General features: G+C 49.9%; 1 protein-coding gene across 2 annotated transcripts in view; it reads right to left on the bottom strand.

Moving 5' to 3' along the window:
• Window positions 1-1,329: 1,329 nt before the first annotated feature.
• The window catches only part of LGR6 (leucine rich repeat containing G protein-coupled receptor 6), a 124,219-nt gene continuing 99,299 nt past the window's right edge, over window positions 1,330-26,249 (bottom strand). The window contains exons 7-18 of one of the 2 annotated variants that reach the window (XM_010378875.2): window positions 23,551-23,619; window positions 20,256-20,327; window positions 19,943-20,014; window positions 18,145-18,213; window positions 16,817-16,888; window positions 15,655-15,720; window positions 14,461-14,532; window positions 14,080-14,151; window positions 12,308-12,433; window positions 11,130-11,290; window positions 6,570-6,650; window positions 1,330-3,136 (exon numbers count right to left, since the gene is read on the bottom strand). In XM_010378875.2, coding sequence (XP_010377177.2) covers window positions 1,881-3,136; window positions 6,570-6,650; window positions 11,130-11,290; window positions 12,308-12,433; window positions 14,080-14,151; window positions 14,461-14,532; window positions 15,655-15,720; window positions 16,817-16,888; window positions 18,145-18,213; window positions 19,943-20,014; window positions 20,256-20,327; window positions 23,551-23,619 — 2,188 coding nt within the window. In that variant the 3' untranslated portion in view covers window positions 1,330-1,880. The remainder of the gene's footprint in view (window positions 3,137-6,569; window positions 6,651-11,129; window positions 11,291-12,307; window positions 12,434-14,079; window positions 14,152-14,460; window positions 14,533-15,654; window positions 15,721-16,816; window positions 16,889-18,144; window positions 18,214-19,942; window positions 20,015-20,255; window positions 20,328-23,550; window positions 23,620-26,249) is intronic. The other variant, XM_030930227.1, reaches the window with a different exon arrangement.

Raw genomic sequence — 26,249 nt, 5'->3', positions numbered from 1 at the left:
AACAACGGATAAATAAACCTGCCATCATTAGCGAGTACCTACACTGAGGCTGGCCTCATGGTAGGACCCCAAGGTTCTTCTGGGATTACAAGGTCAGCACGTTCTGCTTCAGAGCCTATAAGACCCCAGGCAACTAGTCAGATAAGATTTAGAAAGGTATCAAGTTTCATCCATGGAGCTACCTACCCTACCTACCTCAGCCTAGGCAGCCTTTTTTTCCTGTGTCAGAATTTCCACTAGGCATTGGGGACAGCAGGGAGACAGCAGAGAAGCTAAGCTGCAGAAACTTGAACTACAGAATTAGAAGAAGGGCTTTCTTCAGGTTTGTTGTTTTAATAGTGGAGCCCCTGGGGATAGGGCCCAGCTGAGGACCATGCCAGAATTCAGGAAGAAGATTGTTTTCCATCTGGTCTCAGAATTCTAGACTCCTGTCCTCTAGATGTGACTGCTGTTGGGGTACCCTAGAACAAGTCTTGCCCTTTGTTGAGTCTTGGATTCTCTTTTTATGTCTCCAAGAATTACCTTTAATGTCTGGAAGGATGCCCCAGCCCTTACCACCTCACTCTCAGATTGAATGTGTGTGTGTCTGGGGCTGGATAAGCGGGGCATTCTGGAAATGCTCAGAGACACTTTGTAGACCATAGTTAGAAAGGTCATGAGGGGAGAGGCAGAAAGGTCAGTGGCCTATCTGAGGCACCCAGGATCCCAGATAACTACAATTTCCTATCTCTCCTGTTTTCTGGCTAAGGCCTCCTTGTCCCAAAGAATAGGCAGGACCTGGCTTGTGGCAGGAGGTAGCAGGGGGCATCTGATAGAGAAGCATAAGAAGGCAACTAAGAGCCAGAAGGAACCTAGACAGCCCTGCCAGGATCCAGGAAGCCTACTATCCCTCTTACAGCAGACAAACTTTCATTGGTGCTTGGGCTTGCTGGGGTTGATGGCAGGGTGGTAAGAGAATACACAGGGATCCCTTTCTCCCTGCCCCAACTCAGGGGTCTGAGTCTGGAACCACAATGGTAGGCTTCTCCTCATCCTTCCCAGCATAGGATAACAGAGGTGGGAGGTAAAGTGTTGAGAGTCTCTACTGGTGGATGGAATCATCAGTTACCTCTGGCAGTTCATTCTAGGATCAGGGCTTTCAGGAAGTGGTGGCATTTTGTGATGTCACTGGGTAGCACTAGGTGGTACAGAGATGAGCTCCCTGGGAGAGAACAGTGCTAAGTTCTGTCATGTTAATAGATATTCCAGGAACACCAAACAAGCAGACAAAAACCTGTTACCAAATAATTCAGGGAACTGGGTTAAACAAAGTTCAATAGATTTTACTACTGTAGGACTTCTCTCTTTATTACACTAACATGCACTGTGAATCTCTAAGAAAAAGACATCATGTGTAATCTCTTCCAAACCTTATTTTAATAGGAAGTCTTTATGCATGGCATATGTCAAGATTAATGGTACGCAGAACACATTTTGTATCCTATCCATGAGTCACATCGGAAATCACCTTCCAGACCTTTCTCTGTGAGGTCTCCCTGTCCACTGTGCCCTGATCAACCCTTCACCCCTTCACTGTCTTTACTTCCCTCATTTTCCTTAAGCAGACAGATGTCCAGGTCTCTGGTCCACAGCTTCAGACATGACAAGGAAGAGGCTCAGCATGAAGGTGAAGCTGAGGAAGGGCAAGGGAAAGCCAGACCAAGAGGCACTCGTTGGTGATGGTCACGGGAGAGAGGTGATCAGTGGAGCCAGAGACTGGGCCATCCTGCTACGGATCACACTGCTGAGTTTTGGTTGTATTTATTTTAGAAGCAGCCATCATTCACCGAGTGGGAGAGAGGAAAGGGAAGAGAGGGGAAGAGAAGAATGGGGAGGGATATTTACAAGTGTGAAGCAAAGGCCAAGCCAGTGGGCCGAAAGCCGCCACCCCCTGATGAGCCTCCACCTGCTGGCATAGCTCCCTCTGCCCTCAGCAGCAGTTCTCCATCCGTGGAGGGTTGGGGGTTCCCAAAGTGATTCCCCTCTGGCTCTACACAATGGCTTCCCTCCAGCCTGGGGGCCCCTGGCTGCTGACAGGAGATGAGGGTCACTGAGGGGAAGCCATACGTCTCCAGCCCAGGGGGCCGCCCAGCTTCAGAAGCTTCCAGAATGAGATCCACATCAGACAAGGCCACCAGGGCCTGGGTAGAATCGCAGGAGCTCTTCTCCAGCTCCCCGGCCGCAGCATAGGCTAGGGGCCCTGAGGCGCCTGCGCGGGGCCGAAGCCGCCGAAGGTCATCCCGGAAGTGGGGGTTGAAGAGCAGGTAGAGCAGCGGGTTGAGGCAGGCAGGCAGGGGCAGCACCACCAGCAGGACAGACTTGACGGCCTCGGGCGTGACAGGCAAGAGGCCCAGCATGGAGGCGAAGCTGAGGAAGGCCACGGGACAGTAGAGGAGCCCGTCTGCGAAGATGAGCCAGGCCACGTGCCTCACCATGGCGCAGTCCCACACGGCCTCAAAGTCGCCCCGCGGCAGGTCACAGTAGAGTTTGATGTAGGCAGCGGCCACGACCAGGAAACAGAAGGAGTTCATCATCACCAGGGCCACGGCGAAGCCCAGGGCTGCTGGCTGGCCCTCAGGCGGCGCATAGGGCAGGCAGAGTGGGGAGGCCCCGTATTCTCCCACTGAGGCCAGGGGCAGCGCGGCCGCCAGCCCTGCCAGCGCCAGGCAGCCCAGGACCCCTGCTCGAACGCTGCCCGGGGAGGGGGACTTCCCATAGGCCCGGACGCAAGAGACAGAGACGCTGCACTGCACTGCGGCCAGAGTGAGCAGCAGCACCGACGCCTCCGACCCAAGTACTGCCAGGAAGCCAGTGGCCCTGCAGCCCAGCCCCATCTCCCAGCGGGCTCCGTACTCGGAGAACTGGCCAAAGGTCAGGGCATCGACTGAAGCTAGAAGGCCACAGGAAATGCCAGTCAAGGTGTTGGCGCCTGCAATCGCACCTACCACAAACTTGACCGGGGATAGGGGTACAGGCCCGCCAGCGAACACGGTCAGCAGCACCAGTCCATTGCAGAGCACAGAGAGCAACACGATGGCCCACACGGCCAGGCGGATGCCCCAGCTTTCAAAGAGGTGCTCACAGGGCTTGAAGGGGCCTGTAGGAGAGAAGATGAGACATTAACCCTGGGCCAGAGGATGTTGGGACCAGGTCTTGAGGACCAAGGTCAGCCTCTGTACTCAGAGAATTTCCAGTCAAAAGGGGATGAACATGGCCCCTGCCCTTGGAAAACTCCCAGTCTAAGGGAGGCTGACCCAGTTTCTGGCCCCAGAGAACTCCCAGTTGGAGGGTCTCTCACCTTAGAGAACCCCCAGCTGGGGCTGTGGGGAGGAGCAGTGGGACATACACGACTCTTCTTCCGAAGAGCTGCAAGTGGGGTGAACCCTAACCCTCCTCTCAGTACACCAGAACATAGAACGCATATAGGCCGGGCACAGTGGCTCACAACTGTAATCCCAGCACTTCTGGAGGCCCAGGCGGATGGATGATCTGAGGTCAGGAGTTTGAGATCGGCCTGGCCAAAAAACAAAACTCCTTCTCTACTACAAATACAAAAACTTAGCTGGCCGTGGTGGCGCGCACATGTAGTCCCAGCTACTTGGGAGACTGAGGCAGGAGAATTATTTGAACCCAGGGGACGGAGGTTGTAGTGAGCCGAGATTGCTCTACTGCACTCCAGCCTGGGCTACAGAGCAAGACTCTCTCAAAAAAATAAAATAAAAAATAAAAATAAAAAATAAACACACACATGGTACAAATTAATACAGTACAAACCCAGATATTGAGGAAATGTTAAGTGAAGGACAGCACTGGAAAGAAAGGAAGGACAGGCTGCCATCAAGGAGTGGAGAGGGTATCAGAATTGGGAGACATGGTGGGTAGGGACAGAGGTGTGAGGGACTGCCCAGACAGTAACCAGTCTATGCCTGAGGCTCCGTTTCTTTCAGTCAGTCCCCAGTGATCCACTAAGGCCTCCACCGTGGGAGAGTCCTGACCAAATATTACACCAGGCTGGCTCTCCCTTGCTCTGTGAGAGGGGTACAGACCGCATTGAATATTTGTCAATCAATCAGTATTTGGGAGGTAAAGTGTCTCAAGTACAGTAAATCAAAATACAGATGACTTCTGGGGTTTTCCAACCTGGGTCCACAAGAGATGCCTGAGATCCTGGTGTTTTCCATCCCGCTCTCCAAAGTCTGTTCCTAAATCACCTTGTAACTTTGGAAATATTATTTCTTCATTTTCTTTGGCTTTCGACTCTTGTTCTTCAATGTGTTTCTAGGTAGCATGGGAATTTGAGAGGCTTTTGTGGGAGCTATTTTTAAACCATTTTTTTCTTATTACCAAATATAATAGGTGATAATTGTAGAAAATTTGAAAATATAACATGAAAAAATTAAAATGACATGAGACTTCACCTCTCAGAGATAACTCATTATCTTGGTATATTTCTGTCCAGTCTTTAAAAAATACATACATACATACAGGTTTTTGTTTTTGTTTTTGTTTTTTTTTTGAGATGGAGTCTCGCTCTGTCATCCATGCTGGACTGCAGTGGCCAGATCTCAGCTCACTGCAAGCTCCGCCTCCCAGGTTTACGCCATTCTCCTGCCTCAGCCTCCCGGGTAGCTGGGACTACAGGCGCCCGCTACCTCGCCTGGCTAGTTTTTTTTTTTTTTTTTTTTTTTTTTTTGTATTTTTTAGTAGAGACGGGGTTTCACCGTGTTAGCCAGGATGGTCTCAATCTCCTGACCTTGTGATCCGCCCATCTCGGCCTCCCAAAGTGCTGGGATTACAGACTTCAGCCACCGCACCTGGCCTACACATACAGGTTTTTAAACTAAATTAAGATTTTACTGCTGCTATCATTTGGGTACGGTTTGTCTCCACCAAAACTCATGCTGAAGTGGAATCCCCAATGTGGCAATGTTGGAGGTAGGGCCTTGTGGGAGGTATCTGGATCATGGGATCCCTCAGGAACAGATTAATGTCCTTCTGTGGGGGTGAGTGAGTTCTCAATCAATCCAGGGAATGGATTAGTTCCCTAAGAGTGGGTTGTTAAAGGGAGTCTGGCTTTTCTTTCACCCTGTGATCTATTTGCACAAACCCACTCCCCTTCTGCTTTCCATCACAAGTGGAAGCAGCCTGAGGCCCTCATCACATGCAGCTGCCCAATCTTGAACCTCCCAGCCACCAGAATTGTGAATCAAACAAACCTCTTTCCTTTATAAATTACCTAGTCTTAGGTATTCTGTTAAAGCAACACAAAGTGGACTAATAAAACTGTATATGCGTTTCTCGTTCTCTTTAAGCTACATTTTTATCAAGCAGACTTTCCCAAATTTTTCCCCAGAAGATATCTTTATATTATTCAAAACATATTTCATGTACCATAAAATGTACCATAATTATTTGACCATTTGGTATGAATTATTTTAAAAGCAAGCTCAAGTTGGACTTTGTCTTTTGGAACTTCCTATTTTTATCTCATCCCTGCTGATTACTGGTTTTCGGAGGTGAAATTTCCATGGCATCGTGAATGCAGCATGTGTGTTTTTCCAAGTCAGAAGCAGCACCTGCTTCCTCCAGGTTGGGTTAGTGTTCTGGCCCTGAGCTGGCACTAGAGGGCGTGCTGTTGTCACCAAGTACTGAGAACTCGGGCTGGGCAAGGTCAGGCAATCACTCTATAGGCTTTAGAGAGGGTAAAGGGAGAAGGCAAGGGTCCTGGGCCAGAGAAAGCTGGAAAACAGGAAAATGGAGGTGGAATGAAATGGAAGAAGCACACTGTTCATCACTTTCTGTCCATTCTGAAGAGCTCCCATCCTTGCCTAAGTAGCATGCTGCTTGCCGCCTTCTGTGGCCTGTTAGCATTTTATATGCAAGGGAAGGGACTTCCTCACTCTAAACATCTCCAGTTGAATTGCACCAAAAAGAAAGAGAATTTTCTTTTTTGCTTTCTTTATAGCAAGATGAATTTAGGTTAGACGCTAAAGGAGACTTCCCCAACTGTAAGGGTTAGATGGTGCTGTAAGGAGTTGCCCAGCAATACTATGGAGTTTTTCCACTGTGCAGAGTTTTAACAGAGGCTGTAATCTTCCTGGGATGGAGTAGGGAGGGATGGAAAAGGTGACCTTTCGGAGTCCCATCTGGCTCTAGGATTCTGTGGTATGGGTCTTAGACTGAGGGATTACTCAAAAGAAGTCCTATGTGCCACCCTGAGCAACAGGGTCAAGGCATTCTTTCCTGCTTCTCTCCTGTGTGACAGTAGTTTTCTCCTGGATGCACAAATGCTAATTGGCTGATTGCTTGACTTCGCCTCCATTCATGCTACTCCCCTCAAGCAGCCACCCAAGGGAAAGAACGCCAGTTCCTTCCCCAGGAATTATGAAAGGAGGGCCCTCCTGCAGCAGGCTGGGAGTCAGGCAAAGAATGTGGCTGCAGACATGCCTGGCTGAACTAATACCTCAACTAGGTGTTTGGGTGCCCTTTCTCCATTCCCCCTCGTCCCCATTCCCCAGACACCACCTCACCTGGAGTAGGGCTACACTGGACACTGGGGTGTGGCTTTGAGTCCTCCATCTCCAGCTGGAGCTCATCTAGGTCCAGGTCATCTGAAAGGAGAGAAAGTGATGCAGGGCCCTGGGTCTTGGTGTCAGTCAAACCCTACCTTTCTCCAAATGCCCTCTCCTTTAAGTTGTCTCCTACTAACTCTGCTCAGCACTGGTCATTCCAGCAACCCTGCACATCCATTTCTACCCTTAGGGGTAAAGATTTGGTCAGCTTCCTATTATCCACATGTGGATTATCTGCACTGAAGAGTGCACAGCAAACATTTCACCTAGACCTTCTCTTTCTATTAGTCAGGGCTCTGTGTCCTCTCCAGTTGGCCTTACCCACAAGTGCTGCTTCGAGTTGGAGTGGAAGCTCTTTTAATAATGTATGCTACTGATTACATATTTCTCTACTCTGGCTGGGCTGTCACTGTAATTTTGTGTACAGTTGTGAAAACTACACATTAAGGAAAACATTAGTGAGCTGGAGTGTGTTCAGATGTGAACGAGTGAACTAGAGGGGAGAGAGCAGAAGCCATTTGTGAAAGAAACAGTCAAAGCAACTGGGTGGTGTTTAACTTGGAGGAAGTGAGAGTAAGTGGGGATATGATGGCTGTTCTCAAAGGGCTGAAGGACTGTTAGGGGTAAAGGAATTCAACTTCTACATGCTGTTTTGCCCCAGAGGGTAGAACCAGGATCGATGGATGGACTGTAGAAGGAGGCAAATTATGATTCGAATGGAGACACTCTACTTCTTCCTAACAAGAGTAAGTTCCCACAATTAGAGCTGTCCAAAAAAGGAACACCCCACCTTCAACAGGTGCAAAGTAGGTCCACATCTGCTGAGTGCAATTGTGGCACTGGGCAAATTCAGAAGAATTTCAGGGATGAATAAGAGATGGCCCTGCTCTCGAAGAGCTTGTGCAGACTGATAAGGAAACAAATTGTCATGCTACAATGAGTGGCATCAACTAACACATTTATTTCCTAGATAGAAGGGAATAATTTGAATGTTTCTAGCATAAAGAAAAGACAAATATTTAAGGCAAAGGATATCCTGATTACTCTGATTTGATCTTTATATACATTATATGAATGTATTAAATAATCACACATGCCCCCCCAAATACATACATCTATTATGTATCAATTAGAAAAAAGTTTTCAGCTAATAGATTTACTGAACAATAAGAGTTAACATTTCTTGAGTTCTTATTCTGTACCAGGTACTGTGCCCAGCCAGTCCTCATCTTCATGGTCCCATTAACCCTCACAATAGCCACACGAGGCAGGTGACAGATAAGGAGACTGAGGCTCATTGAAGTTAAGTATCTTGCCCGCAGCCTCACAGCAATAGACTAGAATTCAGACACAGGTTTGTTTGACTACAGAGCCCAGATGTTTAACCATTATGCTTTCCCAGGCAAGCAACCAATTGCTTTGGGGGGTCAGGGTGTGGGGAGGGTTCAGGAGATTTACAGATGCATGAGCTGAACATAATTTGTCACTGATGATACTAAACAGAAAGTCCTCAATGTGAGAGAAAGCACTTCTACACTGAGTCAGAGGCTGGACTAGATCATGTTTAATGTTCTTTTCAATTCTAAGTCCAGATTTCACACTTTCTTTTTTTTTTTTTTTTAGACGGGGTTTCCCTCTGTTGCCTAGGCTGGAGAGCAGTGGCATGATCTTGGCTCATGGCAAGCTCCACCTCCCGGGTTCACGCCATTCTCCTGCCTCAGCCTCCCGAATAGCTGGGACTACAGGTGCCCACCACCACACCCAGCTAATTTTTTGTATTTTTAGTAGAGACAGGGTTTCACAGTGTTAGCCAGGATGGTCTTGATCTCCTGATGTCATGATCCGCCCACCTTGGCCTCCCAAAGTGCTGGGATTACAGGCATGAGCCACTGCACCCCGCCCTACACTTTTTTTTTTTTTTCTTATTAATTATTACGGTGTTTCTCAAACTAGGGCCTGTGAACTCTAGGGGGCTGCAGACATGCTGGAGGTCCATAAATTCTATAAGAAATTTGAAATTTGAAATGAGAATCTAGAACATTTTATAATCTATAAAGACAAAACATTTTTTTGCCGTGATAATCCATCATTGAAAGGCTTTTTAAAGAATAAGACAAGTTTCTCAAGTCAGACTGGGAAATGTGTCTGAGGACCCAAGTTTGGGAAAGAATGGCTTGTCTTCAAAAGGTAACTGTACAATCTTCAGGTTTAAGAGACAACACCCTGTAGGCTCTTCCTCCATCATGCAGAGCAATGGATAGGTGACTCTGTTTGTTGCACTTGTTCCAACTTTGGTTCACAAAGTCTGTTTCCTGTGTGGATCCTTCCATCCCCACATTGATGGTGATGGTAAACACCATCAATTGGGAGTTTTCCCAGGAGGCAGGAAGACTGTGAAGCTGCCCCTGGCCCAGACACCATCAGGGCGGGTAGGAGGCTGAGTTGTGCCCACAGAGTCCTGGCATTTCCTCCTCTCTACCTTTCACTCCCTGCCCGCCCCTGCTCTCCAGAATGGAGCTCAGCAATTCTTTGAAATCAAAATGCATGAATGAAACGCAAGGGGTGAAACCCGTGGACTCTGTCTGAGGCTGGGAAAGTCACAGCCAAGGTGTTAAGTAACCACTCTTCAAACGAGGAGGAAATCGAATCTGGCTGGAGCAGCAGCTCCTGGCTTTCCTTCTCGAGGCTCATTAGCTCCCACAGGAAGTGGGGGGCCCTGCCCTAGCTCCCATTACAGGCGGCAGGCAGCCCACGATCTTGACGCCCTGTGGTTCTCCAAGACCTAAGCCCGGTGGAAAGTTTCACCTTGAGGAAGGAAAGTTTCCATTCCTCCTTCCAGCCCCCTGAGGGAGTGTACAGCAGACATCCGGGAATGTCCCCCGGGGACAGCCGTCTGCCGGCCCAGAGCCAGCCAGGCTGCTAGGCTGCTCCTCATCAGGTCCTCATACCTTCCCTAGGGAGGTGTGTTAATACATTGGGAAGGAGGTTCTCAGAGATCCACAGGTTGCCTGCCCACCATTTGCCCTCCATACACTGTGCCCCGGACTCCACAGTTGCACTCTCCCTATACATGTATACCAGAAGGCACCAGTCCTCAGCAGTAGCGGTGAGCATACTTCATTATTTATGGAATCTTTTAGTCTTCCCCAACAGCCTATGAGCTATCCATTATCTTTCTCATTTACTTATTTATTTATTTAGTTTTTTGAGACAGAGTCTCACTCTGTCACCCAGGCTGGAGTTTGCAGCGGTGCAATCTCAGCTCACTATGACCTCCACCTCCTGGGCTCAAGCTATTCTCCTGTCTCAGCCTCCTGAGTAGCTGGGACTACAGGCGCATGCCACTATGCCTGGCTAATTTTTGTATTTTTGGTAGAGACGGGGTTTCACCATGTTGACCAGGCTAGTCTCGAACTCCTGACCTCAAGTGATCCCACCCACCTCGGCCTTCCAAAGTGCTGGAATTACAGGCATGAGTCACTGCACCCAGCCAATTATCTTTCTCATTTAAAGATAAGGAAAGTGAGGCTCAATATGATTACATGACTGGTCCAATGCAATCCAACTGGTGAATGTTGTAGTTGGGTTTGGACCTCAGTTCTGTCTACACTGTCATGAGATGTTTTTCTTACATGTTTATATTTGATTTTTGTTTGTTTGTTTATTTTCTCCATTGAAATATTGTGGAGAGTGAGAGATGGAAAAAGAATACCCCAAAGCAGAGGACCCCTACTCTCTCCCTCCTAATTCTGCTTGTGTTCTGTAATATGGGCAGACGGAGAAGGAAGCCCTTTTCTCTGCCCTTAGTATCTAAGACACCACTTAGTAAATGATCCCTCAGAACCCCCTTGGCTGCTTGCCTCCAACATGTGCCTTTTACCCTAACTCTTCCAGAAACACAGATGGCCCAAGACAGCTTGCACTCGAATGGCCATTCTCAGTGAAGGTCTCTTGCACCTGGTGGCCACGGAAGTCTCACTTTCAGACTCATGGGGCAGACTGGAGGTGCAGCATGGACTTGGATAGCAACAACCCTGCACTGTTCCTTTTGGTTCTAGGACACATTATGAGGGGATTTGTTTTTTCTGGAAGTAGGTTTAATTCAATTGATTTAATTAAATCATATTGGCTCAGATTGATAAAATAAGGGGTCTGTCTTCTCTGAGAACACCCTGAAGTTGAAGGAGAAGAAACATGTGGACCATAAGGGGAGGGTTAAGTGAGATGGTGCGTGAGAGGCCCTTTGTGAACTGCAAAGGGCTAGGCAGATATTGAGACATTACCACAACCATTGTCGCCATCATTACATTGTCCCAAGCACTGCTGGGTGTAGTCTTAGAGAGACAAAGTGCAAACAGAGGTAGAGTTTCCTCCCAGATCACGGGCAGCTCCTCCCACCTCTGTGGGGCTTCCCTCTGCAGCCGCTGTCAGATTCCCTCTCAGGTCCCCCAAGCATCCCTTCTAACTTCCTCTCCACAGCCCACCACCCTCCCCAGCCCAGGGCCCCCAGTCACTCACAGTGGTTCTCTGCTTGTCTGGCAAGGAGGCCAAGGGGCCTTTTTGAAGACTCCTCATCATCAAGGTGAAGGTCTTCAGCCTCCCACTGCCCAGAGGCCTTGAAGAAGCTGGCACACATTCCATAGGGACAGCACTGGTAGGCATAAGGCACCTCCAGGATTCTGGTGGGGGAAAGGCGGGCAGATGGGCTGCCTCAGCATCTTTGGGATCTAAGACCTAAGTCTGATTTAAGAGATCTCCAACCCAGGGGCTGGGCACTCAGTGCCTGTCCTTCAACTCCCAAGTTCCCTGTTCACTGTGCTGGCAGCCTCCTAGGCATTCTTCGTAAGGGCCTTGTAGCCTGACTCCTGATCTGAAGAGCTCTGGAGGCATTTCTGTCTTTCTTTGTTCATCTTGGCAAGTGAGATGGGGAAAGAAACGTTCTGCCCATTGTTTAAGGAGTCCTCTCTGCTGGCTCAGAGCGGAGAGAGGCTTCCCCAAGGTCACACAGCACTGCCAGTGCTCTGCTTCTCCTCCCAGGCAGCACCTCCTCTTTTATATTTAAGGAGACAGGGATTCTCCTGGTGATTCTTCACTCTGGCCCTCAGTGAGACCTGCATCCTATCCTCCCCCATCTCTGGGCATATTGGAGCTGGATTTGGTGCCCTCTGAGGGTAAGTGCAGAGGCCCTAAGGGCATCTCATTAGTGTGCAGCAGATGAGGCTTGGGTCACACAGGCTGTACCACTGCTGCTGCATGGAAGAGGCCTGGATGTCATTAGCACCATGGCCTGGCTGTGAGCTTGTTTTCCACCCATCAGTGTCCTAGGCTCTACCCTGATTCCAGGGGCTCAGATGCTGCCCAAGTGAGGACAGACAATCTAGACATGTGGAACCAGGTGAGGTACAAGGAGGGCTAGGGGGTCTTCACATCATCTTACTTCTATCCTCTCGGGTCCCAGTGCTCACTAGCATTGGTGCTTGGGACAGGGGAAAATGCTACCAAGGAGATAAGGAGGAAGGGGAGGCATGAACCAGGCCCCATTTGGTCTGTAGGCAGTCAGGTGAGCCCTTCCACTAAATCTCGGTCAAACCCTAAGCCTCTAGGCTCTTCTCAGGGTGGAGCCGTCTGGCTTTCTCCCTGTCCTTCCAGGGCCTCCAGCTGGCCTACCCAGGTGTTGGGGAAAGCCAGTCTCTCACCTCAGTTTTGGGAAACTGTCCTTGGAGAAGGCCTGGGAGAGAGCCACGTTCCCTTTGAGCTTCAGATGCATCAAGCCCCCAAGTCCAGCCAGGGGCAGTGTGGTCAGCTGGTTGTCTGTCAGGTCCCTAGGACAGTGGATGGTCAGGGTTATTGGCAGTCAGTGGGATTGCTGAGGGGGCAGGGTTGTGCTGAGGATGTGGCCAGTGTGCCTGGGATGGAAGCAAGAGGAGAGGAGCAAAGACAGGAAAGAAGCTTAGAAGAGAGCATTGAATGCCGAGGGAGGAGGGCAGCCAAGAGTTGCTAGAGGCACCATCTGCAGGTTGTACATTCTTTTATTCACTCATTCATTCAATACATAATGGTGCCAACTATGTACCAGGGACTGTTCTAACTTAATGCCAAGCTGTCCCAATTTGTAGGTAACAGAGCTCCCTCAACCACTTAGTTCCTGTGCCCAGGTCTAAGTGCCATCCAGGAAGCCCTGCCCACCCCCTTGGTGAACCTTCCTGTTGTTGTTTATCCCCATCCCCCTGCCTTTCCTCTGACTTTTCTGATGATATAAGAGGCCTGAGTCTGGGACTGGACAGAGCTGGTCATCTGGCTACAAGCAGGGATTGGGTCATCCATTCCATCTTGTAGGGCTTGCTTTGTAGCCAGAAGTGAGGACATGCATGTTCTTCTACTGGAGACACGTTAGAGGAAGCCCAGGGTTCCAAACCAAACACAAAGACCACAGACTGTGCGTCGTGGAAACAGCCCTGGACTGGAAGGCAGGAAACCTGGCGCTGTCACCAACTCTCTGTGTAACCAAGGGGAGCTGCAAATCTGCCTGAGCTTCAGTGTCCTCATCTTTCAAAGGGATAAAAATATCCACCCTACCTATCTGGCAGGACTAGAGCAAACAGGAGAGGGAAGATGGAGGTGAGAGTTTTGCAAAGCCACGGCCCCAGCCTGAGGAGGAACTTGTGTGCCCACTGGGAGTCCTGGCCTTTGACTTTGAGCAAACTTCTGCTGGGCCTTGGAGGCCTCACCTGTGAAGTGAAGCGGGTAGGGCTAGATAGTCTCTAAGCCAGGGCCAGAGCTAGCCCAAAGGAGTCTTTGTGTTAACCAGAAAAGGGCCCAGTCTAGGTAGATGTGCTTTTAGGACTCACAGCTTGGCAAGGAAGTGGCAGGATGTCAGCTCCCTCTTGGGCAGGAGCCCTTGCACAGTGAATAACCTGTCCCACAGTACATGGCAGCTGCAGCAGAGGCCCCTTCCAGCCCTGACATAATGACCATATAGCCAACACTGCTCACTCTTTGTTTATATCCCATGTAATTCGAAGGACCTGAGGTCCCCTGCTGCCTCACAGAATGGCAGTCCTCTACAGCAATGCTCAAGCAGGGAACCCCTGAGCTCTCTGAGACCCTGGCTCCCACATCTACTTCTACCCTCCTATGTGTGAAGGGATTCCAGGAACAATACATCCTCTTTATCGGTGGATAGAGAGGATGGGGGTGGGACCCAGGCAGGGGAGATGAGGAGGGCTGAGGCTGCCAAAACACTGCAGAACATTAGCAGATGATGTTCCAGAGCTTGCAAGAGGCAGGCTCTCTGTTTATCAGGCCCCACACTCTGTCAAACGGATTGTCAGAATGATTGATTAGGCTGAGGCCCATCTCCCTGGGATATGCATGTTCCTGCTCTGGGGTGGCCCTTCTGCCCTCATTGGCCAGCCCATAGTCCCGACTGGCCCCCAGCATCCTGGAGGAGAATGCAGCAGGCACTTACAGCTTGACCAGGGAGCGCAAGGTGGAGAAGGCCTCGGGGTGGATGGACCGGATGGCATTCCAGCTAAGATCCCTGCAGGCAGAGAGGGTGTGACAGGAGGGGATAGTAACATGTGGAGGACTCACTGTTCCCATCACGGGCTCTCCCTCACATACCCCCATCTGACCTGCCCCCAGTAACAGTAACCTTAACCTTTTGGGGAAGGTACTTGCTCCTGAGTTGGCTGTGGCCCCAGGAACAGGGACATGACAGCTTGGCAGCTGGGAGGCGATGTGCATGTCACATTTGCTTAAATTGTACACATGTGCTATGACAATGAGCATGCCTGGCAGAGGGACATGGTGGCTCCTCCATGGCCCACCCCTGGATGTGGGTACTCACAGGGCTTGCAGTGAGCTCAGCTGTCTGAAGGTGTCAGCTCCAATTTCCCAGATGCGATTGTGTTGGAGGCCGCTAGAGCAGCAAGAGAGGCTGGATGAGTCGGCAGGCTCAGACCCTGGCTCTGCTCCATGCCCCCCGAGCACTGGGAGGAAGAAAGTAGAGCCCCCCACTTCTCCTGGCACAGGAAGAAAGGGCCCAGCCCGAGGAAGTCACCAGAATTAAAGGGAGCACAAGGGGATCCGGTTGCCTTGGGTAAGTGGGTCAGGAGACAAAGCCACAAAACCATCCCCATGGCCCAAAAGGGAGTCAGCTTCCAGTGTTCCCACTGGGCCTGGCTCCCAGCCCAGCCAAACTGGCCCCCACACCTCCCATCACCATGGGTCCTCCAGACCCTAGCCCAGAAGCAGAGCACCGCCCAACCCAAGTGACTGGCCCAAGCTGGGAAGCAGAGCTCAGTAGACTGGTTGTCTGAACGGGAGATGGACCCTGGACCTCAGTCATGCAGAAGACTCTCCTTCCCTTGGCACCTAGACAAACAGGAGACCCTCATACCTCTACCCTGCCCCAGCCCCAAAAGGTATGGTCCTGCCTAGAAGTAGGGGACAGACACAGGGAGGCTCAAGAGGCCATGCTGACTTGAGAAAACAGGAGCTGGGTTAACAGAGCTTAGAGAATTTTTCAAATGATATTTTATTTGTGACCTTTGAATCCCAGGCTTGTTCTTCCACATATGATTGTGTATGTCTGTGTATAACATGCAAACATACACACATATGCATGTGTGTGTTTACGGGGGTATGGAAAAGGAGAGAGCATGCTCCAAAATGCAGGGTGCTTGCAATTACTTAAAGCCTTCTTTGGTCCAGCCCACTGGGCCCTGATGTGACCCTGTCCCTCCACTGGTCGTAATCACTACTGCATTTCTGTGTTGCTATTGATTCATAAGGAGCCGCCTTGAGACTTCTTTTAGGTACCAGCTCCTGGGTCTGTCTTCTATTGTGAGTCCTAGGGCCATTGTGCAGGCCTCTGCCAAGCTCTCAGCCCTAAACCCTGAGTTCAACAAACTCAGAAAAGAGAAGGAAGAAGTGTCAGAGTTTGCATTGGCCCTTATTGATGCCCTGCAACATGCCTCCCTGTAGGACTTTCTCAGGGTCTGGCTGGCATGCCTTTGCCTCTTCCCCACCCCAGACTCACATTTCCTCCAATTTCTGACACCTGTGCAGGCTGGGCAGCTCCTCAATTTGATTGTGAGACAGTTCCCTGGGGAAAAGAGAAAGGCCAGGGCCGGGGTGAAGTGGTGGCTATGTGAGGGCTGCGGTGGGGCAGGGGGCTCTGGCCAGGGCTGTGCTTTCCTGTCAAGCAGCCAAAGGCTGTGGGGACCCCACAGGGACATGGCTGTTGAGGCATCTCACACCAGGGCACCAGTCTCCTCAATTTGTTTTCTCTGCATTTCCTCCTACTAAGTCCCACTCCTCACTGGGCCTAGATGGGGCTACCTTATCATGTGATGGCCTGAGGAAACCTGGTAGGGTCCTGGGGGAAGAGGAACAGGAAGTGAGAGGGGCGTGGTGAAGAGGAAAGAGGCAAAGAGTTGGGAAGAAGGGCACTGAGCCAGCCAGCAGAGAACACATTGGACCTCACTGAGCAATGTCCACCCAAGCAGTCACCATTTATGGAGCTGGCAGGAAAGATCATAGCTGGAGGCCCTTAGGGATCATCTGGCCCAACCCTTTCACTCAGCAGATGAGAAACCTGAGGCCCACAGAGGGGACAGGACCTGCTAAAGGACATACACCACTCAGTGGCAAGGCTGAGTCTGGAGCCTGTGTCTCCGGACCCCCAGTCTAGGGCTGTTTCCATACATTATGTGTTGGTCCACCCATCTTGAGCTGTGGGGCTATGGTCCCTGACGAGGAGCCTCAGATTCAAGTTGGAGTCCAAGGAGAGAGGAAAACTCCCCTTGACTTCAGAGGCCACTTAAGTACCTCCACAGGCCCAAGATCCCAAGAGGGGATTAATTTTCTTGTGTAAATAAGAGTAATTATGTCATTTATTGGTATTACGCACTAGGTGCTTTACATATTTTTTTCAACCCTTACAAATTGACTTACATTTTATAGACGAGGATATCGAAGCTCAGAGACATTAAAGAGTGAGTCCAAATCAATACAGCTAGTAAGTGGCAGAGCTGCACTTCAAACCCAGTCTTTCTGGGGTAGGCTCTCAGCAGGAGCCTATGCTGCCCCACTCTCCAGGAAGGGAAGTGACCAAGTGGGACAGAAGCAGGAGAGGCCTTCTGTGGGACATGGGAGCAGGGGCACAATGCCAAGACTGTAGAATGTTTGTGAGCACTCACAGGACTCGGAGCCTGGGCAGCTGTTGGCACATCCCTGATGGGAGCAGCCGGATGCCTGCGCGGGTCAGGGTCCTGCAGGGAGAACAGAGACAGAGCTGGCACCAGGCCCGGGACCCTGCCATTCCCAGCCACCCGGCTCCAGCTCTGGACCTGATACTGTCGTGGGATGACGGAGCTAACAAAAGAGAGAAATGGAGGGAGAGACAGGGCAGGGGGTGGGGCTGTGGGGACAGAAATGAGCAGACACTGGCATCTGAGCACCAAGCTCCCTTGGGCCTAGAGGAGCTGGGGGAGGGGAGTGGAGTGAGAGGGCCACAACCCAGGGCTCTGCTTGGCAGACTGTGCTTGCATGTCCAGCCCTGCTCCAGCCATCCCCATCCCATCCCCCCTCCATGTCTTATAATGGTCTCAAGCAGTACTGGGCCTGTAGGACAGGGACACAAATCTTCTCTGGTGAAGGGACCTTAGAGACAGGGGGATGTCCATGGGCAAGTATAGACAGAAAAACACCATAGTGGGACCATGGGAACATCCTTTGTGCCTCAGAGGAGGGAGTAGAGATGGGAAAGAAGGGAAGAACCAGGTGCTGGGCTGGAGACGACTGTGGGGGCAGGTTGGAGAGCAGGCTTGGCTTTGGGCAGGGTGTCCCAGGAAGGACTCAGGGCCAAGGTCATCTTTGGGGACTGACTACTTCCTCATGGAAAATTTTCCACGTGCCACTGAATCTAGCAGGGAGACAATGGAGGCACAGAGGACAGCCCCAGTCCCAGCAGTGCCATGAATGAGCTTTGCGGTGTGGGGCAGGGCAGCCGACTTCCTGACACTTACTCTGGGTGTTTGCTCGATTGTTTCATTTCATTCATTTAAATGTATCGAGGGCCTACTGTGCTTCGACACTCCTGCCCTCTACACCGCAGGATATAAGAATAGAAAATACAAGAACGTCTTTGTTGGAATCAAGCTTCAGAAAGGCAAAGAAGATGGGTTTCCACAACCCTCCTCTCCATCACTTCAACCCTCAGTGTACCTGTGGCTTGGGGTTAGGAGCTCTGAATTCATACCTGAAAACCCCAAGCATGATAAAGAAAGAAAGACCAGTCTCCTCACTGCCATCCCATCTGCCACCTCCTGACCTTGCCTGTGGGCAGTGCCACACCAGGAGGAAGGGGATGGAGCCAGCAGTAGAGACAGGCTGGATAAAAGGGAAGCAGTAGAGACAGGCTGGATAAAAGGAAACCTAGACAGCCTTCCAGGGGCAGGGAGTGGAAGAGCCCTTGGGAATGAAGCTGGGGCGATAAATAACGTGGAGGGAGAGAGAAGCCACTCACAGAATCTCCAGGCTGGTGGTGCCTTTGAGATCTGGAAACTCCTGGATGTCCGTGGCACCATTCAGAGATCTGGAAACAGAGATGATGAGCTCTGAGGGGTGGGGTCAGAGCATCTCAACATCAAGACTCTCAATTCTCCATTTTGTCTCCCCTCTGGGACTCCTCCATTGGTGGCAATGTCATGCTTCCCTGCAGTCTTCCTCAAGTCAGCCACACAGGCCCTCGTGGAGGCTGAGCCATGCTTAGCAGGGTCCAGCCAGCTGTTTGCTTGAGTTTGCTCAGCACACCCTCACCCAGACAGAGCCGGGCAACCTTAGCATTCATGGTTCATCTTGCAAAAACCCCACAGCCAAGCAACATGGGAATGGCCTTTGGTTAACAGACAACAGCTTGGGTGCTTCTGGAGAAACCCTTGGCTGCTGGGTTTTCTTATTAGAATCTGAGATAGGGTCTCCCCTAAATTGTCATCTGCTGGAACTTTATTAGAACTATCAGTTCTCTTAAACTGCTTTAGACTGGTGGTTTTCCTCCTCCCCACCATCTCCTATCTTATTGAGGACATGGACCCACATGGGGCCTGCATGCAACAGCAGCACAGAAAATTGAGTGTTGGGAAAAGCCCAGAGGAGGCAGCATGGGGTCCAGAAATGAGCCCAGAATCTGAAATTAAAGGGTTCTGGGTTCATGCCCAAGCAGGGCCTGAGTACCTCATGTTCCACCTGTAAAATGGACCAATAACACCTACCTCGCAAGGTTAGGATGAAGATGAAATGCCCTAATGAACATGAAAGTTAAGTATGTGCTTTGGAGATGTCAGTTATGTTACTGTGACGCCACAGTAGGCTGACAGCAATCCATGGAAGTTTTGGTTTTTTTTTTCCCTGAGACTGAGTCTTGGCTCACTGAAACTTCAGCCTCCCAGGTTCAAGCGATTCTCTTGCCTCAGTCTCTGAAGTAGCTTAGCTGGGACTACAGGCATGCATCACCATGTCTGGCTAATTTTGGTATTTCTATTTTGAGATGGAGTTTCATTCTTGTTGCCCAGGCTGGAGTGCAATGGTGCGATCTCGGCTCACTGCAACCTCCGCCTCCCGGGTTCAAGCGAGTCTCCTGCCTCAGTCTCCTGAGTAGCTGGGATTACAGGTGCCCACCACCACACCCAGCTACTTTTTTGTATTTTTAGTAGAGACAGGGTTTCACCATATTGGCCAGGCTGGTCTTGAACTCCTGACCTCAAGCGATCCACCCGCCTCCCAAAGTGCTGGGATTACAGGCATGAGCCATTGTGTCTGGCCCTGTGGAAGCTTTTTGAAGAACTGTGACCTGGGCTGGAAATTAGAGAATGAGAGAGGAGAAATAGAGAGCACCTTCAGGCCAAGGGTAATAACAATGGCACAGCAAAGGACCCAGGGATCTGGGTTCCAAGGCCACAGGAGAACCAGCCTTGAGAACACACCATATTCAAAACTCTTTCCCAATTATTTCTGGAAAAGCTACCATAAACAGGATAAAGTTCAAGAGGCCAGATGAAAGTCCTTGACTATGGAGATGGGCCTTCTTTGTCCCTTTGAGACCTGGGAAGAAGCCACAGGTCAGGGAAGTGGAAGGAGGCTATTAAATTTAGAAAGAGGTGGGAACGGGTCTGAGCAAAGCAGAGGCCTGCAGCCTTAAAGACCATGCTTTGCAGTGGACTTGTGCCTTGGAAGGGAGAGATCCGCAGGCGGAAGGCAGGAGAGAGCAAGAAGAAGTGAGGAAAGGGGGAGATTCAGGCTGCAGCAGCCTTCAAGAGCCAACTTACAGTGTGTGGAGTTTAGGCAGGTACTGGAATGCCGATCTTCCCACAAACTGGATTGGGTTATCATAAAAGTGTCTGGAAGAAGAAGGTCAAACACCTAATTGGGTTTTTTAGGCCTTTCTGCTGGGGCTAAGGCCAATCTCTGCTTTCTTCCCCTATCAATGTAGACCCAGGAAAGAACATGCAGGGAAAGGCAAACCTCCCATGCTTCTGCCTCCCTGGTACTTCCTAGGGAAGTCCCTCCTGCCTTCCCATCCTCTGTCCTCCTCCTCAAAACACTGTTCGGCATTAAGAGACCAGAGAAAGTAGTACTCACATCGTCTGTAGCAGAGGGTTCCCCATGAAGGCCTTTTCTGGGATGGCCTTGATGTTGTTGTTATGGAACCCCCTGGAAGACAACACCCGGGAACCAGTGAGGATTTGGAGAAAAGTATAGAGAGGAAGAGGCATGGAATTCCACAGGGCTTTTGGACAGCAAGCTAGATAGTCCATAAGATAAAAGAGGCATTGGCCTGGAGATTCCAGGTTCAGATTCAAATACTGCCTGTGATTTTTCCTTTTTTTTTTTTTTGAGAGAGGGTCTCTGTTGCCCAGGCTGGAGTGTAATGATGCAATCTTGGCTCACTGCAGTGCAGCCTTGACTTCCTGGGCTCAAGCAATTCTCCTGCCTCAGCCTCCTACATAGCTGGGACTACAGGCATGTGCCACTGCACCTGGCTAATTTTTTTGATTTTTTTTTTTGTAGAGACGAGATCTCATTTTGTTGCCCAGGCTAGTCTAGAACTCCTAGGCTAAAGTGATCCTCCTGTCTCGGCCTCCCAAAGTGTTGGGATTACAGCCATGAGCCACCGCACCCAGCTGATCTTTCTTCCTGTTCAATTACACACCCTCCTTTCCCTAACAAGTGTGAAAAGAGTGAGGGGTTGAGACCCTGCTGCAGGCCTCAGGAAGCCTGTGGGAGCAACTCAAGAGCAAGAGGCTGAGTTCAGGCCCCAGGAAGGGAATCTTCTCCTTAGTCACTTGTGGTGGAAGCCCTGGTGGGTCCCCACAGAGGAAGCCAAGGGTGTATGAGAGAAAAAGGAAGATACGGAAAAGACACAGCTTCCAGGGGATCCCAAGTGAGGGATGTTCCTCAAATGGAGGCTGGCTTGGCCTCAAGGCCCTGAAATAAAGAAACATAGAAATGTCAACAGCACACAGTCAGGGGGATAAGGTGCGGAATGGGCTGCTGAATGACTGTGGATGGCACTACAGGAAAATGAGGACTGAGGCACCCAGCTGAGGGTCTGGGAGTCTAGAAGCCAGAATTGTGTGTTTGGTTAGTTGGGAAGAACATTTCAAAATAAATAACATGTTGGACTGAAAAGTATACAACCCGTGTGGAGCAGGCCCCTTTCCTTCCCATCTTTTTCACTGGAAGTTTCTGGCTTCTCTGTCCCCTGGACTTTGCTCATCTCTGTCTTCCTCCTGCCATCCCATCGTGATTTCCACCTTCACACTGTCTCACTCACAGACTCACCCTCAGACACCTCCAGTCAGTGCCAACAACCCAGGCCTGTTTGTTCATTAATTTATTCCTCTCATCTGCTCATTATGTTTTTCTTAAACAACATCTTTGTGTCTAATGTTGGGCCAAGCTCTGAGGGATTTAGAAGTTTCTAAGACAGGGGCCCTGTCCTCAAGCAGCTTTCTCTCAACAGATGAGAGAGAGAGATGGAGATAGATTTTTTTGCCCCTGCTAACTTAAGTCTCCTCTCTCTTCCCTAATGCTTTATTATTTCCCAGCTCAATGCTTTGGCACATCCTATTCCCTCTATGCCCTCTTGATCGATCAAATCTCATGCTCCCCTCATGCCCCAGCTCAAAGGAAAAAAGTTAGATCTTGGTGACTCTGGCAATGGAGAACTTCCAATATTTTCTCACTCAGACTTTTTTTTTTGAGACAGAGTCTCACTTTGTCACCCAGGCTGGAGTACAGTGGTACAGTCTCTGCTCATTGCAATCTCTGCCTCTTGGGTTCAAGTAATTCTCATGCCTCAGCTTCCCAAGTAACTAGGACTACAGGTGTGCACCACCATGCCGAGCTGAATTTTTGTATTTTTAGTAGATACAGGGTTTCACCATGTTGTCCAGGTTGGTCTCAAACTTCTGACCTCAAGTGATCTGCCCACCTCGGCCTCCCAAAGTGCCGGGATCACAGGCATGAGCCACCGCACCCGGCCAGACTATTTCCTCTAGGTGGTCCAATTGTTCCCTATGTGCTGCCTACATCTGGCATTCACACCTTCAAACTTCTGGTTGAGGCAAGGGAGGTGGCATGGGGCTAGTACTATAGGTCTCAGGTGGTGGTGGTGGTTTGAGCTATAAAGATACTAAGCTGGCCAAGAACAGTGGCTCACGCCTGTAATCCCAGCACTTTGGGAGGCCGAGGCAGGCGGATCACGAAATCAAGAGATAGAGACCATCCTGGCCAACATGTTGAAACCTCGTCTCTACTAAGAATACAAAAATTACCTGGGCGTGGTAGCGCGTGCCTGTAGTCCCAGCAACTCGGGAGCCTGAGGCAGGAGAATCGCTTGAACCTGTGAGGCGGAGGTTGCAGTGAGCAAAGACCGTGCCACTGCGCTCCAGCATGGCGACAGAGCGAGAGTCTGTCTCAAAAAAAAAAAAAAGATACTAAGCTGCCTGAAAGTTTGGGGCTCTGTTTATGAGCTTCCAGGACCCTTAATCTGGTCCCACTCTCACTGTACAATAGAGCTGTTTTTGTTTCCTGAGAGCTTCCCTCCAGTAAAGCTGCTTCCCACCTGTGCTCATCCCTCTGCCAGCTCAACTTCCTACTTGGGTCTTTACCTACAATTTCTTCCTCTGAAATGCCTCTCCCCTCCCCCATCACTGCTACCTCAATCCCGGTCATCCTATAAGGCTCATCTCAGGATTAGTCCACAATGATCTTTCCATGTTACTCTGAACTCCCACCATTGTTTTAGCTAATACTCTGCAATTTATGGTTGGAATTATACCACTTTGTCCCACTCCCTGTTTTACCTGTGTTACTTTGTGTCTTCAATGAGGCTCAAGGATGTTTGCGGAGGGCCATGTTAATCTGACCCTTCATTTGCGTTTATCACTAAACACAGTGCTGGGCACATTGGGTGCTCAGTGAATGCTGAAATAAAATAATAAATGGTGGCTTTGGGGAACCAGAGACAACTTCTCAGTCCCCCTGGGGACAAGGTGCTGAGGAATGATCCTGTAAACCGGCTCTCAGTTCCTTTCCCCATTCTTCTCTGGACACATCCCAACCAAGGCAAGGGCAGTGCCAGGCCCAGGCTAATAGAAGGTGTCTTGTGCTATGGGTTTTCCCAGGCTGGAAGGGCCCAGGGCCATTTCTGCTGGTGACACACCCCCAGGAAGTGCCCAAAGCCAAGCTAATGAGGCCTGGGACTACTTAGAGCTGCACTGGGGCTTGAGGAGCCGGGGGACAGGGGCAGCTACATCTTTTACAAGGACCATGGGAGGTGAGGAGGTGAGAGCATGAGGCAGCTCAGGCTGGCTTCAGCCCCTGCCCTTGGGACAGAAGGACACCCACAGAAACCAACAGAGGTGCTTACAGTTCCTGCAGTCTGCCCAGGGTCCGGATGGCCACGGGGAATTCCTGCAGCTCGTTATAATTCAGGTCTCTGGAACAGAAAGCAAAGCAGTCATTAGAGCAAAGGCTTAATGGGGCATGTCAGGGTCCCTGAGAAATGGAAACTTGGCTCTGGGCTTGGCCAGGGAGATGGGTTTTCCAATCTGTTGGATTCAGCGGCCAATGTCTGGAAACACATTTCTGGAATGTTTGTGCTCCATTCCTGTTCCACAAATCCTCAGGCATGGAATCTTCCTGGCTGCAGAACTGTTTTGAGGCAGAAGACACACTTCAGGGGTGCAGATACCTCCCTCAGAATAGACCCTGCCAACTGAAGAGAGCATCTCAAGCCTTTGGAGACATCAGAGGAGTGGAGGAAGGGGGGAAGTGGGTGATCGTTAACATCTTATAACCAGCACTAGGGAATCCAGAAGGTTCCTCAGGTGACTACTGTGGTCTCCATCTGTGGTCTTTGCTGTCATCCTCTATAAAAATGGGGAGTGTTTCTTCTCTTTGGGTGAAGGCACAACTGCTATTTTCTCTTACACTTTTCTGTACTTTCCAGTTTTTGTTTTGTTTTGTTTTGTTTTGTTTTGCAATGAGCATATATCGCACGTATAATCAGAAAACGATGAAGGTAATTTTAAAAAGGGGTAGTAACCCAAGTTGGCAAGAATGTGGGGAAACAAGCATTCTGATAAATTATTAGTGGGAATTAAATGTGTACAACCCTTTAGAAACTATTTGACGTCTTTTCAAATTAAAAGATTCATACCCAGGTACTCCAAGTCTAGGAATGTATAAGGATAAGTATAAGGTCGCTAAGAACAGCACTGCTTAGGCACCAGCGGCAAAGTATTGACCCATAAGTGACCACAGCTTCACTCCATCGACTCTTTTAAGGAAGCTTCTGTGTCCGTGCCTTTTGTGGAGATGACAGGGTAAGAGAAGGAAGAGAAATGGAAGAGGCTGAGGGTAACTTTTATTTTCATCAGAAAAGATTTAGAATTGCTTGTGACAAATAGAAAAGAGCCCCAAAGACAGGGGAGCCCCAGGGAAAGAGGTGAGCATTTTGAGGGAGATAGTAAAGAGTGACTGGGAAGTAGAGAGTAAGAACTACAGGGTACTTCTAGAAAGTTGTACTCCCTGTTACGTAATAAGATCCCCTCTTAACCATCAAAGAGCTTCCAAAATTTTAAAGTTGGCTTTCATTTTACTCAGTAGTCAATGACTTAGCCCCATGTGGAAATGTGACTGATTTGGGGGTGTCTTGATGCCTCTTGAATCCTGTTTCTGGGTTCCTGGGGTTTGGCAATAGGTTGGGGGAAGACTCAGTTACAGCATTCCTCCCTAGCCTCCCAGGATGACCCCAGCCCACCTCCTCAGCCTTTTAAAGCCACCCCTGCCCTGACAACTTTCATGGTTGTCCATCCAATGCCAGGGCAGGGGGACCACGTGGAGGCCCTTTAATTACAGGTGACTTGGCAGGGTTCTGTGGATAAATACCATGTTAACACGGAGATAATGACAGGCTCCTCTGCGTGACAGGTCATTACACTTAATAGTCCACAGGTAGAGCCAGGAACCCAGCCCAAGGGCCAGAGGGGCAGTGACAAGCGTCTGGCAGCCAGTGAGCCAGATAATTGTCCCTCACTACACACACACACACACACACACACACACACACACACACACACACACACTAATTACCCAATTACCCTCAGACTGTCCTGGTGATCTTGGGTAATTATAGTAGAAAATCCCTTCTGCCTTGCTTCTCTTTGCTCCGTTCTCTAGTGAGTCAGATGCCTTTGCCTCTCATGCGTCAATCCTTGTTGATTCGCTCACAGAGAGGCTCCCACAGGCTGTGTGAAGGATGTGGTCAGGCAGAGGCCAGGATGTGTGCAAAGCACTTTGACTAAAACCAGAGGTATTGGAGTTGGAAACAGAGAGGAATTTTCAGACTGTGGAGTTTCTGGAGTTCTACCAGGTGCTACAGAAAATGCCTAGAAAATCAGACTGGGAGAATTGAAGGATGGCAGCAGGGATGAAAGCGATGGCTTCCCTTTTTGGTCTTAAATTGTATACATGATTCTCGTATCTCAGGTTCCAAAAGCAGGTGTTCCCCCTCCATCTTGGCTCAGCTCACTCAGGAATTCTCCACTGTTACCTAGATTTCCCACAAATGACATGGAAGTATCTTTATTGAAAAGTCTTTTATTTTTTCTTTTTGAGATGGAGTCTTGCTCTGTCACCTGGGTTGGAGTCCAGTGGTGTAATCTCAGCTCACTGCAACCTCAATCTCCCAGGTTCAAGTGATTCTCCTGCCTCAGCCTCCTGAGTAGCTTGGATTATAGGCATGTGCCACCACGCCCAGCTAATTTTTGTATTTTTAGTAGAGACGGGGTTTCACCATGTTGCTCAGGCTGGTCTCAAACTCCTGACCTCAGGTGATCTGCCCACCTCGGCCACACAAAGTGCTGGGATTACAGGCATGAGCCACCGTGCCCAGCTGAAAAGTCTTCATATTGCATTATTATCTCAAATGCAAAGTATTGCTTTGGTCTGGCTTCAGAGACTTTGCCTGCTATTCCAAAGGCCTAGCATGCTCTTCCCCAAATACTTCCATGGTTTACTCACTGGCTTCATTCAGGTCTCTGCCCAAATTACACCTCATCAGAG

The sequence above is a fragment of the Rhinopithecus roxellana genome, chromosome 1 (genome assembly GCF_007565055.1).
Source record: "Rhinopithecus roxellana isolate Shanxi Qingling chromosome 1, ASM756505v1, whole genome shotgun sequence".
Classification (NCBI taxonomy): domain Eukaryota; kingdom Metazoa; phylum Chordata; class Mammalia; order Primates; family Cercopithecidae; genus Rhinopithecus; species Rhinopithecus roxellana.
This window is presented reverse-complemented; position numbering and strand designations above follow the sequence as displayed.